General features: G+C 40.3%; 2 protein-coding genes across 2 annotated transcripts; one reads left to right on the plus strand and one right to left on the minus strand.

The window, feature by feature from the left end:
- Positions 1-217: 217 nt before the first annotated feature.
- On the minus strand, positions 218-2,549 carry Hap40 (Huntingtin-associated protein 40 kDa). Its single transcript, XM_028310146.1, has 6 exons — positions 2,378-2,549; positions 2,024-2,273; positions 1,520-1,733; positions 1,108-1,186; positions 900-1,012; positions 218-464 (listed from the first exon to the last, which is right to left on the minus strand). The coding sequence occupies exons 1-6, from the start codon at positions 2,440-2,442 to the stop codon at positions 280-282; spliced, it is 906 nt and encodes a 301-aa protein (XP_028165947.1). The 5' UTR covers positions 2,443-2,549; the 3' UTR covers positions 218-279.
- Positions 2,550-3,748: 1,199 nt separating this feature from the next.
- On the plus strand, positions 3,749-12,829 carry LOC114356773 (general vesicular transport factor p115). Its single transcript, XM_028310129.1, has 7 exons — positions 3,749-3,960; positions 5,136-5,270; positions 8,245-9,191; positions 9,494-9,815; positions 10,307-10,700; positions 12,052-12,236; positions 12,692-12,829. Exons 1-7 carry the CDS (start codon positions 3,883-3,885, stop codon positions 12,827-12,829), a joined length of 2,199 nt encoding a protein of 732 aa, XP_028165930.1. The 5' UTR covers positions 3,749-3,882.
- Positions 12,830-13,304: the final 475 nt, after the last annotated feature.

A 13,304-nucleotide genomic window follows, 5' to 3' on the forward strand; every position in this document is an offset into this window, starting at 1 on the left:
TTCGCGTCGAGTTCATTGCTGCATTAGCTTTTTTCTTTCATTGCTGCATGTTATACGTGAGGGATAACGAACCTTAAGAGTAGGCATACACCGTTGATTTTTCGTCGGCCGATAGTTTAGTCGGGCAGTTGATCAGTATGTATGGGCATGTATGGGAGTGCGCACACTACGCCGATTCGATTTGGCCGATTCTTCATACAAATTAAAATCGGGCACAACTATCGGCCAACTAGAAATCAACGGTGTGCGCCTACTCTTACGATTAGCATACTACACCCATTATGCAATAGTCAGATGAGCGTGCCTCATCTCCTTGCACAGTCGGTCCATGAGGTCGGCCTGCGGCGCCGTGAGGAGGCGCTTAGCGTCCGCGGCTACGCCCACTAGAGAAGGAACATCGCCGCTCGCGCACGACATAGCGACCGACTGCAGTTTCAGACGGAGGTCGCTGTTGAATGGGATCGCTGGGGAGTAAAAGTGTTGAAGTGAGATGCAGGCACAATGGTGAATGATGAATATAAAAGGTTCTTAGGAAATTAGCTCTGAAAATGTACAGGATAGAGAGTAGGAATGGAGCATTGATGGTGGCACAAAAATTGCTGAACAGATTTTGATGAAACTTCAAAGATAATAAATAAATAAAATAAATAAATCTTTGGACAATTTCACACAGCGCCAGCTAGCCCCAAAGTAAGCAACTCAATGCTTGTGTTATGGGTGCTAAGCTTAACGGATATACTACTTATATACTTTTTTTTTTTTTTTTATTAAATACATACATATTATATAATAACTTTGGTAACAACAGACCAAGGTAGTAGTGATGTTGCAGTAAAAGGCTACTCTAATTTACAAATATTTATGAAATCTGAAGTATCTGATAAAAACTACAAACTTACTGTCAGTTTCACTGTCATTCAGAAGATCAGACATCAGCTGCTTCAGAGATTCTGGTTTGCTCTCTTCCTGAGGCTCCACCAGGAGTGTTAGGAGTATTCTGCTCGTTTGTATTCTGTAAATAGACCATTAATTCAACTACATAATGTTTGTAGCCTATGTGTTACAATTACAGTATATTTAATTTAACATAATATTTACTCTACTTACTCTGTCAATATGTCATCAGGCAAATTCGTATTTGAATCACAAATTTCATTGGCTGTTTCCAGTGCAACATCTAGTTTGTCTGTAAAGAAATAAAATGATGCTGAATTTAAATAAAAGAAATAGAATGTTGGTCAAATACCTACCTTATTATGCATAAAAAAAAATATTATCCTTTAGAAATTACAAATAATAAGCTAATATAATCTAATCCCACAAAAGAATCATTGACTAAACACCCTCAAATTCCAATTTAAATATTAACAAAAACAATGTAATATGTAACAATGTAACTACAATAAACATTCTTTATAAAATATCAACTAAAAATCTGTTGATATTTGAGTTTAAAACTAATAGAAAAGGCTTTTTTCTTTACTCAAAAAGTCAGTTGAAAAAAATTTCTGTCACTTACCACATTCAATCTGCATATTCAGTAGTTTTCTCATACACATCAGCCGCATGGTCGTGTCTACCACACCCTCCAGTGCCTGCTCGTAGTAAGATACGGCTTCCAGCTTGTGCTCCAGTACCGCCAGGTCGTTGGCCAGCTCCATCAGGATGGATGTCCGGATGGGAGACTTGGCTGGGTACTTGGTGAGGGCTTGCATGAAGCATCCTATGGCTGCCTAGAAAAGAAAAAAACATTTATGAGTTAGCTGTGCTGATTTTCATTTCATTGTGTAGGTTGAATCAAGTGGCTTACTTTACTTCAGTTCAGTTGGTACAAAAATTTTGCAAAGTACCTATCTAAGCAATAGTATAGCTTGAAGGAAGATTGACTGACCATAGGTTTCAAATAGATGACTAAATAAATATGTTTAAGTAAAAGAAACTTTACCTGAGCTCAAATGAAACTATCAACTTTACTTACTATTGGCTATTATTATGTTACTAAGTACTGTCTAGGTCGTTTTACCTCTAAGTTTTCTCTATCAGGGCTGTGAAACTTCAAAGAGACGAGCTTCTTCTCCGCCTTCATGAACTGCCGCGCGGCCGTGACGTAGTGCTCCGCCTCGCCCAAGAAGTTGCCCGCGGAAGCCTCGCACTTGGCGGCGCCTACGTATGCCTGCGCTGCGAAGGCAGGCTGCTCCGAATGCTCGCACTGGATGGCTAAGGCTATGAACTCGTTCGTCGCTTCTGAGATGTTCGGTTTACGCATAAACCGCCTGAAACATTATAAACGCGAATAAAACTCTGACAATACAGTGTGAAGATTGTGAAATTTATGAGAAATTAGAAAACAATTTTTAAATAGAAAAGGTGCACTTACTTTTTCATTTTCGTGTTGATATTCATGTACTGTTCGTTGAAACTAGCATAGAGATCGGTTGACATTTTTATGAAAGTAAAATTGGTAGTAAATTAAAATAGAACGAGTATTTTATTTTAAAATTACTAAAATCTAATCACAAGCACAACACAACAAACATGAAATTCTTCTATCAACTTCAACTATCAACTCCTCAGAATCGTGCATAAAAATAAGATTGTAATGCCGTACGAATAAGGTCTAAAATAGTTTGTCCGAAGCACAACCGTCAAGTTTGACATTAAAGATGTTTCGTTATTACATTGAATAAGATTAACCAATTTAATAAAACTAGTTTAACTAAGTAGATTGTACTTTCAAGTATGGTAAATAGCCCCTTTGTTTAATAAAAAAATAAATTTAGTACTAGCCTGCTGTGATTGAGGATTCTTTGCAATATTTTTTTAATTTTATTGGTTCCTCAATGATTTTAGTTAATTTAACAAAACGTAATCGTCTTATCGGAATCCAGTGTTGCCAGAAGGTTACTTTTGTAACCTTTTAGGTTACTTTTGAACTGCAGTGGTTACTTTTAGGTTACACTAATGAAAAGGTTACTTTTAGGTGATTTTTCAGAAATTGTAGAATTAACTTTTACAGGTTATTCAGTAAAAAATATTAATAGTGACAATTTAAAAATTATTAAATTATGTCATAAAGTGCATTTCAAAACTTGAATTTGATTTATTATTTGTTAAAAAAAATGAGTTTTAGCAAATGTTTTTCGATAATAAAACTCAAATCCACGAAACGTTTTTATACGACTGGTCACTTTTCGAATTTAGATGATCAATTGTATTCATTTTCCATCCATGAACAACCTTACACAATCATCGCTCCGCATGAAGGTTACTTTTTATTCAAAAAGGTTACTTTTTTATATTTCTGGTAATTTCTGAGTAGACCCGACTGGCAACACTGGATTATTAAGAACTAGGCCCAGTGTTGCCAGAAGGTTACTTTTGTAACCTTTTAGGTTACTTTTGAACTGCTGTGGTTACTTTTAGGTTACACTAATGAAAAGGTTACTTTTAGGTGATTTTTCAGAAATTGTAGAATTAACTTTACAGGTTATTCAGTAAAAAAATTAATAGTGAAAATTTAAAAATTATGTCATAAAGTGCATTTAAACTTGAATTTGATTTATTATTTGTTAAAAAAAATGAGTTTTAGCGAATGTTTTTCTATTCATTTTCCATCCATGAACAACCTTACACAATCATCGCTCCGCACCCCCCCCCCCGTATGAAGGTTACTTTTGATTCAAAAAGGTTACTTTTTTTTATATTTCTGGTAATTTCTGACTAGACCCGACTGGCAACACTGTCGGAATCTGTCAAATTTTGCTTTGACGTGTCGTGAATTAGTGATAATTTGATTTTCTTATATTTTCGCTATTTTATACGATGGTTTCGTATTAACCGCGGTAGTGTGTGATATTAATAGAACCAAGGGAGTGGTGCAAAATGGATTTCTTTAAAAGTGGTCTCAAGACCGTGCTCGGCGCCCCGGAGCCCGGACAACAACCTTCGGCTGGCGAGACGGTGATTCCTGGCATATTTCTCATTTTATTGCCGCTTGACCGATATATTAGGAATAGTAGACATCTCTAGTGTTCTAATTTTGTGACTGAATAGCATATTATAGCGATTGGGATCACTAAAAAATAAGTTATGGTATTTAGAAATATTATTACATTCTCTAGTACTAAACACCATAGTTTGTTACTCTCTAATGCATTTTATATTGTTTTATAACCATAACATAACTTTCTAATGATCTGAAAAGAAAATACTGTTGTTTGCACAAATAATTTTGTTTTAACTTAATTTGAGATCATCAAACAAAATATTGCTTCTTAAACCAAGTTTAAGATGAGAATTATGGGATTATGAGGTTTGCGAAAACAGTAACAAAATACTAGTTTAGTGTCATTTGTATTTGTAACACTCTTTATGTGCATACAGCAATAGCTTTTCATACTAGCTTGGAATATTGGGGAGGCTTATTATGTCAAGCAGCTTTTAGATTATTAGATTACCACCACCAACTATTAATCTCCACTAAAGGAACATGAGCCCCTGTAATTTACCAAAGGCAATGGTGAGTATTTGGCCTCTCACACTCCCACCTAGGTTGTAGAGGCCAGCATTTAGACTGCTGTAACCTGATTAAATAATAATTAACTAAAACTGCACTCTGATTTATCTTCTCCAGTTTGTCACAGGCCTCCTCCAAGGATCTCCATGCTTCTGTGTTTTTGGGTATTTGTGGCCATAATGGTCCTGCTGATTGATGATAGGTAATCCTTTGACCTACAAACCTAACAAAAGTGTTTTTATAACTTTCTGCTACTGCTGCGTTCTCCCTGCTGCCGGACTTGTGGACTCCTTTCTCCTCTTGCATCTCCGTCAGCAGGGGTACGCCGTGACAACAGAGGGCCCCCGCTGAAAATCAGTTTCAAGACAAGCTCTGGCGGTCTTGATGTACGCTGAGCGGGTGCCTTTTTGTCAGAGGGGCACAAGCAGTTAATTGTCCACTTGTTTATTTCTCTGTTTTAATCTATGTCTTACCTGCTTGTATACCTTTCTTGCAAATAAAAAGTTTTCTATTCTATTCTAACTTTAACTTTTTGCACAAGCTCTACTTAGTTGGGGATTAGATGGTGCAGTGTAAAATGTCCAAGTATGTTTCCTAAAACTGAATAATTTGTTTCCAGGTGGAGCGTCTAGTGAACCGCGTGGAGAACTCCACACTGCTGGAGGACCGGCGTGACGCCTGCCGCGCGCTCAAAGCGTTGTCGCGCAAGTACCGCGTCGAGGTCGGCGCGCAGGGCATGGCCACCCTAAAGCAGGTAAATAAATATTCTAGGCTACGCTAGGAAATCTTAGACTGCAGCATCATGGATGTCATGTACCATGAATTACTAAGCCTTATGAGTCTCTAGCAGCTCCCAAACTTTTAATGATAAAAACTACCGACACAACATGGGACTTTACTGTGTGTATGTGTTTGAATTGAGTTTTGGTGGTATTGAGTGTCTCAAAACAAAAACTAGGCGCAAATACCTCTATCGATTAGCGGATTATGGGAAAATAACTCGTCTTTAGATGAAATCAACTGGGAAGACTGTTTAAACGGCACATCATTAGAGAATGCTGTGCATTATTTTTATAATATCTTGTATGATCTAAGAGATAGACATATACCACATAAACTAGTTTCCCCGTCTAAGTTTCCAGTGTGGTACAACTCAGCACTAAAAAAGGTTCTCAAAGAGAAATATAAATATCATAGGAAATATCGCACATATGGAAACATTTCGGACTACGATACATTCTCCTTACTACGTAAGAGAGCCAAAGCACTAGAGGAAGATTGTTACATAGCGTATTTGAAGACCTCAGAAGAGTCCATTATTGAAAACCCTAAAATGTTTTGGTCCTTCATCAAATCAAATAAGCAGGGCGCTAATTCACTTCCGGCTAATTTGGAATATGAGGGTCAATCAAGTGACTCTGGAGAGGAGATTTGTGAGCTTTTCGCTTCTTACTTTAAATCCACCTTCCTTCCACCCTCTAGCAATATTGCACCAAAACATTCTAACGTAAATACTTCAAATCATACCCATTCCATTGGTGATATAGAAATTAACGCCGATAGTTTAAATACTTTACTGAAATCTCTCGACCTTACCAAGGGTGCAGGGCCGGATCTTATAGAGCCAACATTTATTGTGAACTGTTCGAAAGGTCTTGCGAGGCCGCTCGCAATACTTTTTAAGCGTTCTGTAACGGAAGGTATCGTCCCTGTTCTATGGAAGTCTGCATTTATAACTCCAATACATAAAAGCGGTAACAAGTGCCTGGTAAACAATTATAGGCCTATATCGAAATTGTGCCTGTTCGCCAAAGTCTTTGAGCGTATCGTATATACGCAGGTTTATGATAGCCTGTCTAGTATTTTCATCCCTGAACAACATGGATTCTTAAAAAATCGGTCAACCACATCCAACTTAATATTATTTACCGAATTTGTAACTTCAGGCATGGATGCAGGGGGGGAAGTTCACGCTATATTCACTGATTATTGCAAAGCCTTTGATCGAATAGACCATTCATTGCTTCTACAGAAACTACTGTCAGCAGGAATTCATGGAAATCTGTTTAGGTGGTTCTCTTCTTACATAGAAAATCGTACACAGGCCGTAGCAGTGAATGGTTACTGTTCAAAATGGTGTACTGTGCCTTCTGGTGTGCCCCAGGGTTCACTGCTTGGCCCTCTACTGTTTAATATTTTCATAAATGATATATCTTGCTGTTTTTTACATTCAAGTTTCTTATTATATGCAGACGATATGAAAATATATAAACAAATACAAAACACAAATGACTGCCAGAAACTGCAGGATGATCTCCAAAGATTTGAGGAATATTGCAAGCTAAATAAACTAGATCTAAATATTTCTAAATGTCATAGTATATGCTTTAGTCGTAAATGTAATGTGACGCACTACTTGTACACATTAAAAGGGACAGGGCTTAAGAATCTCACCCAAGTTCGGGACCTCGGCGTAATACATGACTCCAAATTAACTTATGAGCTGCACGTTGATAGTGTAGTTAAGAGAGCCACTAGGACCTTGGGCTTTATCATGCGTTCTTGTTCTCAATTCCAAAGTGTAAAAGTAGCAAAGGTGTTATATTGCTCATATGTGCGTAGCATCCTCGAGTATTGTTCACAGATTTGGAATCCGCAATATAATATTTACATTAACAGGCTGGAGTGCGTCCAACGGAAATTTATGAGATACTTACAGTACAAGAGCAAGACTTACATTGATAATTACATAGGGAGGTGTAGCAGACATCACATATTACCGCTACAAGATAGACGCAAAATAGCAGACATCACTTTTCTATTAAAAGTAGCCCAATGTAAGATCGATTCCCCACACCTCCTTTCTTTAATAAATCTACGTGCTCCTAGCAGGACTTTAAGACGACCCATTACTCTTTCTGTTCCTCATAGTAATAGCAATTACAGGAAGAACTCATTTTTTATTCGAGCTGCTAATGTCTTTAACCTTATGGCTGGCGATTCCGATATTGATTTATTCAATTCCAGCATAAATAGTGTTAAACGAAATCTCTTCAAAGACTGGTTTGATGTGCATTCTTGAAAGGTGCTTTTTTTTTTTATTAAGCTTTAATTTAATTAGTAGTAGGTAACTCTGGCTTGGTAACTTCTTTTGTATTTTTTTATTGATAAACAAGCATTACTCAGGCTCTAAATGTGAAAACATGTTAATGGTTATAAGTTTTCTAAAATGTTAGTCTACATAGTTTCAACACTGTATTGTTTTCCTTGTAAAATAAAAATAAATAAAATATTTATTAGGCAACCTATTAGCAAGAGACTGCCACTCTCAGAATCGACTTTCTAGCGGGAAACTTGGAAGAGTATCAATTTGTGCCATGTCGCGGAAGTACCGCGTCGAGGTCGGCGCACAGGTAAGATTCGATTAGATAGCTAGAGTGTCCCAGTGGCTTCCAAGATTTTTATTGGCAAACCTAAGAGGGTTAAATCTTTATTAGTCAGCATTTCGGCGACTATCACGCACGATATTCGATTTCAATGCAATTTTTTAGCTTTGAATACATTTTAGGGCCTGTTGCCGTCGACGCGCGATACTTTAACGCGATTTTTTTTCTACAAACGTCTATAGATTAGAGCCAACTTTTGTGTGTTATCGCTGCAAACACGCGTCTACAACGCGCTTAAAAAACATTGTGTGATATTCCCTTCGTGTCTTTTATCATTCGCAGGTGCTAGAGCTCGATCGCGCCGACAATGAGACCATAAACTACGCCCTCGATACGCTTAACAACATCATGTCCCCCGCCCAGTTCGAGGAGGAAGAGAAGAACCCCAACATTCCCATGAACATCGGGGAACAGTTCACAGAAATGTTCATCAAGGACCACAACAACATCCAACTTGTTTTAGATCTCCTAGACGAATATGACTTCAGAGTACGACTATCAGCAGTCCAGCTGCTCACGTCGCTGCTAACGAACAGGCCTAAAGATATACAGGAAATAATTCTAGTCAAACCAATGGGCGTGTCCAAAATGATGGATCTCTTGGGAGACACGAGAGAAGTCATACGGAATGAAACCTTGCTCCTGCTAATAAAACTGACGAAAGGAAATGCTAATATACAGAAAATCGTCGCGTTTGAAAATGCGTTTGATAGGCTATTTGAAATCGTGTCGTCTGAAGGGTATTCCGACGGCGGAATAATCGTGGAAGACTGTCTGCTCCTCATGCTAAACTTACTAAAGAATAACAGCAGTAATATCCACTTCTTCAAAGAAGGGAACTACATCCAGAAGATGCTGCCAATGTTCCAGACTCCCGACGACGCGGAAGACATCGGCTGGTCGCCGCAGAAGGTGTCCAACGTGCACTGCATGCTCCAAATAGTGAGGACTTTAGTGTCGCCGAGTAACGCGGTGCAAATTATAACTAGTTGTCAAAAGATAATGAAATACGCGAGCTTGTTGGATTCTCTGTGCAATATACTGATGGCGAGCGGTGTGCCGGCGGACATTTTGACGGAGACGATCAATACTGTGGGAGAGGTGGTGCGGGGTGACGTGAATAATCAAGACTTCTTGGGAAACGTGATGGCGCCTTCCAACCCGCCAAGACCGGCCATCGTGGTGCTACTTATGTCGATGGTCAACGAGAAACAGCCGTTTTCGTTAAGGTAACAAATGGTTTTCATTTAATTCTAAATTACACTTTGACTTAACTTTGTTTAAAACCTTATTCTAGAACTAAAATGTGCGTTTATCTGGTCCACATGCCTATAAAATAGTAGACTTCTCTCTATTTCGACGTGGCCTAAATTCTGTAACGCGAGAATGGCACCTCAGAATCCTACTAGCGTACATTTCTATAATAGTAGTCGTACATTCCAAATCTTAATATCGATACTTTGACATTAATATTAACGGAATGAAAGTCCACCACAACTCGTGACGTTAATTTAATTGTTAACTGTTCCAGATGCGCCGTCCTCTACTGCTTCCAATGTTACCTCTACCACAACGAGATGAGCCAAGCCAGCTTAGTCCAGACTCTTTTACCTTCCTCCTCCGACGTCTCAAGCTTGACCAGCGGGCAACTGCTTTGCGGGGGGTTATTCTCATCCGATGTGTTATCAAACTGGTTCTCAGCAGTTGCGTTGATGCACGCGCTGACTGAGAATCCGTCGCAGAAGGAGCAGTTGTTAAGGGTGCTGCTTGCGACTAATATAGGAAGCTCGCCCGTGTCTTTGTTGCATCAATGCACCCTGCTGCTGCAACAGTCGACTAAACTGCAGGCTAAGGTGAGGTTAGATCTGATGATTCATGTCCTATTACACTTTATCTAACCTATATTATTAAGGTGCATGTTTGATAATTTAATTAATGTCTTTGTAATACTAGTAGACCATTAATTTTGCATTGACCATGGTCAGCCATAACAACTGAGTTCTTAACAATTCTTCCACTTGTTGCGACGACAGTGTGACATCTCGAACTACAGTTCGTTCGTTTCAGCCGAAAGACGTCCATTGCTGGACAAAGGCCTCCCCCAAGGATTTCCACAAAGTATAGTATGTAGTATAATTGGAGATGTCACACTGTCGTCGCAAATGGACGGACGAATTGTGCAAAATCGGTCGCAGGTCAAACATTTATTTGCATAAAAACAGTGATAGTCTATTTCACATATTAATCCGATTATTTATGTAATCAGTCGCGGTTACACATAAATGCATTCTATTGAAAATTTAAGCAACATTATATAAAAACCTCTTACTTTATTTTCTTCCAGGTGGCCCTACTAATGCTCCTCTCGCAATGGATGAGCCACTGTCCGTCAGCAGTGAGCGCCTTTCTCAAAGTGCCAGGTGGCGTCGGCTACCTCGTCAACCAGACCTGCTCCAACGAGCACGACGAGAACGAATACCTTTTACAAGGCCTATCAGCTTTCCTCCTAGCCATCTGCATACACTTCAACGACGATTCCGTAGAGAACTACTCCAAAGATTCCCTCAAACAACTTCTGTTAAAAAGGATAGGCATGGAGACGTTTTCAGGGAAACTCAGTGAGGTGACGAAGCACGAGTCGTACAATAAAGCGGCGAAACATCCTCAATTAAGAGTCAAGGCGGCAGCGGAGATTCTTATTGACTACGAATTCTGCAAGTTGTTCAAGTCTCTTGAAGGTGAGTACTTTGACATTTTACCTGTATTGACTTAGATAATTTCACATTTTAATATTAATTCAATACCATAAAATATTTGTATGCTAGTGATAGTTAATCTGTTTGTGCTTTTTCCATATTGTTTGTCATCTTAATTTTTACCCACATTTATACAAATAAACTGATTTGATTTACGGAGATACAATGCTGCAAGGCGGCATTCGCGATAGAGACCGTAGTACCGTAGACCGTGATCGCTACTTTGACTTAGGTCACTTTCTCGCTCGCGAACTGATACTTATACATTTTCTAACTAAAGTAAAGATAGCATTCGGATCAAGACGACCGCGACGAGAGACCACGACCCGAGACCGCGACAGGCAACCGGTCGCAGGTCGCAGGGCGACAGCTACTTACGAATCTTCGCGACAGGAGTCGTGCGACCCATACGAATCTTACTAATTCTATTAAAATTTCGTCTTCGTGCGAAGAAAACACGGCCATTTTGCATCTGTCGCGTCACGGCACTGCCTTGTGAGCGACCGAGTCGCGCGACGCAAGTAGCCGGCAGGCCACGCCCACACTTCGCGCGACTCGGTCGCTTGCATCCGTCAGCACTTCCTATTAATTCATATAAAGCAGTGGGTCGCGGTCGCCGGTCGCAGGGCGACAGCTACTTACGAATCTTCGCGACACGAGTTGTGCGACCCATAGAAAACTCAGTATGTTTGCAGTTAATGTAAAATAGTACCTATCTGTAAACAATAAAAATAAGTACCTTTTCTAATAAAAATATGTATCATTTGAACTAACTTGTTTTATTTAATGCTTTTCCAATTTTTTCCCAAATATTGTCTCTCACAGTATTATCTTTATAAGCTTGAAGTCTCGTATCGAATACAGGTGCGTTTTTACTTACTAATTCTATTAAAATTTCGTCTTCGTGCGAAGAAAACACGGCCATTTTGCATCTGTCGCGCGACGGCACTGCCTTGTGAGCGACCGAGTCGCGCGACGCAAGTAGCCGGCAGGCCACGCCCACACGTCGCGCGACTCGGTCTCTTGCATCCGTCAGCACTTCCTATTAATTCATATAAAGCAGTGGGTCGCGGTCGCCGGTCGCGGTCTCGAGTCGCGGTCTCGCGTCGCGGTCGTCTTGATCCGAATGCTACCTTAACAGTCTCGCTCGCTTGTGTCAATTTTGCTACAACCCGAATCCCGAACCCGTTATGAACTGTCAAATGATTACGATTACTTTACACAATTCCACCTCTGAGCATCGATGTGACGTCACGGCTGCCAGCTACGCAGCTGACTCGACAGGGTGGTACTAAAGTGTGCACCACACTGATTCCTACTTTCAATCTTCCAGGAGTGGTGGTGGAAAGCTTCACGGTGAAGAAAGAGAACGGCGTGGACTCCGCGCCGGAATCCCGCGCCTCGCCTTCGTCTGGAACCCTCCAGCAGTACAAGAGCCTCATCCGGCAGCAGGACGCGCGTCTACAGGAGCTCACGCAGCAGCTGGACGGCTTGCTGCAGCACAACCGCCGCCTGCAGGTAGGGGTCAAAGTCAAAATTTCTTCATTTGTTTAGACTAATAAATAGTTCTTACAAATCGTCATTTTGCTCTTAAGGAGCCTCTACATGTATCATAATCTTTTTACCCTACCAGCGCTTCGAGGCCAACATTTGGCAAGTGCTGAGAAGAAGCGCCGCAACAAACTCAGTCACCACTGTCTGCCGGTTAATATAAATAAATAGAAATAGTAGTAGTAGGTACATTCGATTCAGGAGCAGTTCACTGAATTTACCATGCATTCTTGTATGGTGTATCATAAGAATGGGTATACAAGATTGCGTGGTATATTAAACAAGGTAGTGACGTGCTAATGTCTAGACTTACATATTAAGGTATTAATAGAAATGACTCGCATACATAAATTTGAATAACGAGTGAAGTGTGCCTTGTGCGGCGATACAGTTACGGCTCACGATGCCTCGCCCTCCTCAAGGAGCCTCCAGTACAAGAGCCTCGTCCGGCAGCAGGACGCCTGCAGGAGCTCACGCAGCAGCTGGACGGCTTGCTGCAGCACAACCGCCGCCTGCAGGTGGGACAGTGTGCCTTGCGGCGATACAGTTACGGCTCATGATGCCTCGCCCTCCTCCGGGAGCCTCCAGCAGTACAATCCGGGACCACCATCTTACCTAAGTCTGTCGCCATAACAACAATGTTAACAGCATTGTTGTGTTCCGGCAGTTAGAGGTAAGATAGCCAGTTCCTCCGTGGTTGTGAGGATTCCGGGTGAAGCTCGCTTCCACCTTCGGCCTGATCGTCACTTACCATTAGGTGAGATACAGACCAAGAGTTTCCTCGTTGTGTATAAAAAAATAAAAATAAAAAAAACGAGCCGCTCCGCTGTCCGTCTACAGGTAGGAGGCGGAACTGTGTACTGTGTGTTCTGCAGCGGTACTATTAAGGTTCCAATGATCTACACTAATATTATAAAGAGGAAAACTTTGTTTGTTTGTTTGGTTGTAATGAATAGGCTCAAAAACTACTGGACCGTTTTTAAAAATTCTTTCACCATTTGAAAGCTACATTATCCACGAGTAACATAGGCTAAA

Source organism: Ostrinia furnacalis, unplaced genomic scaffold (genome assembly GCF_004193835.3).
Source record: "Ostrinia furnacalis isolate ACB-3 unplaced genomic scaffold, ASM419383v2 OfSCF2912, whole genome shotgun sequence".
NCBI lineage: Eukaryota > Metazoa > Arthropoda > Insecta > Lepidoptera > Crambidae > Ostrinia > Ostrinia furnacalis.

Bases quoted from the DNA above. Each gene is read 5' to 3' on its own strand.
- Hap40 (XM_028310146.1), bottom strand. From the start codon at position 2,442: ATGTCAACCGATCTCTATGCTAGTTTCAACGAACAGTACATGAATATC. The intron at 1,187-1,519 runs GTAAGTGACAGA...ATTTCTTTACAG, and splicing joins GAATATGCAGATTGAATGTG to ACAAACTAGATGTTGCACTG. The intron at 1,013-1,107 runs GTAAGTAGAGTA...GTCTATTTACAG, and splicing joins CCTGATGACATATTGACAGA to AATACAAACGAGCAGAATAC.
- LOC114356773 (XM_028310129.1), top strand. From the start codon at position 3,883: ATGGATTTCTTTAAAAGTGGTCTCAAGACCGTGCTCGGCGCCCCGGAG. The intron at 9,192-9,493 runs GTAACAAATGGT...TAACTGTTCCAG, and splicing joins AAACAGCCGTTTTCGTTAAG to ATGCGCCGTCCTCTACTGCT. The intron at 9,816-10,306 runs GTGAGGTTAGAT...ATTTTCTTCCAG, and splicing joins CGACTAAACTGCAGGCTAAG to GTGGCCCTACTAATGCTCCT.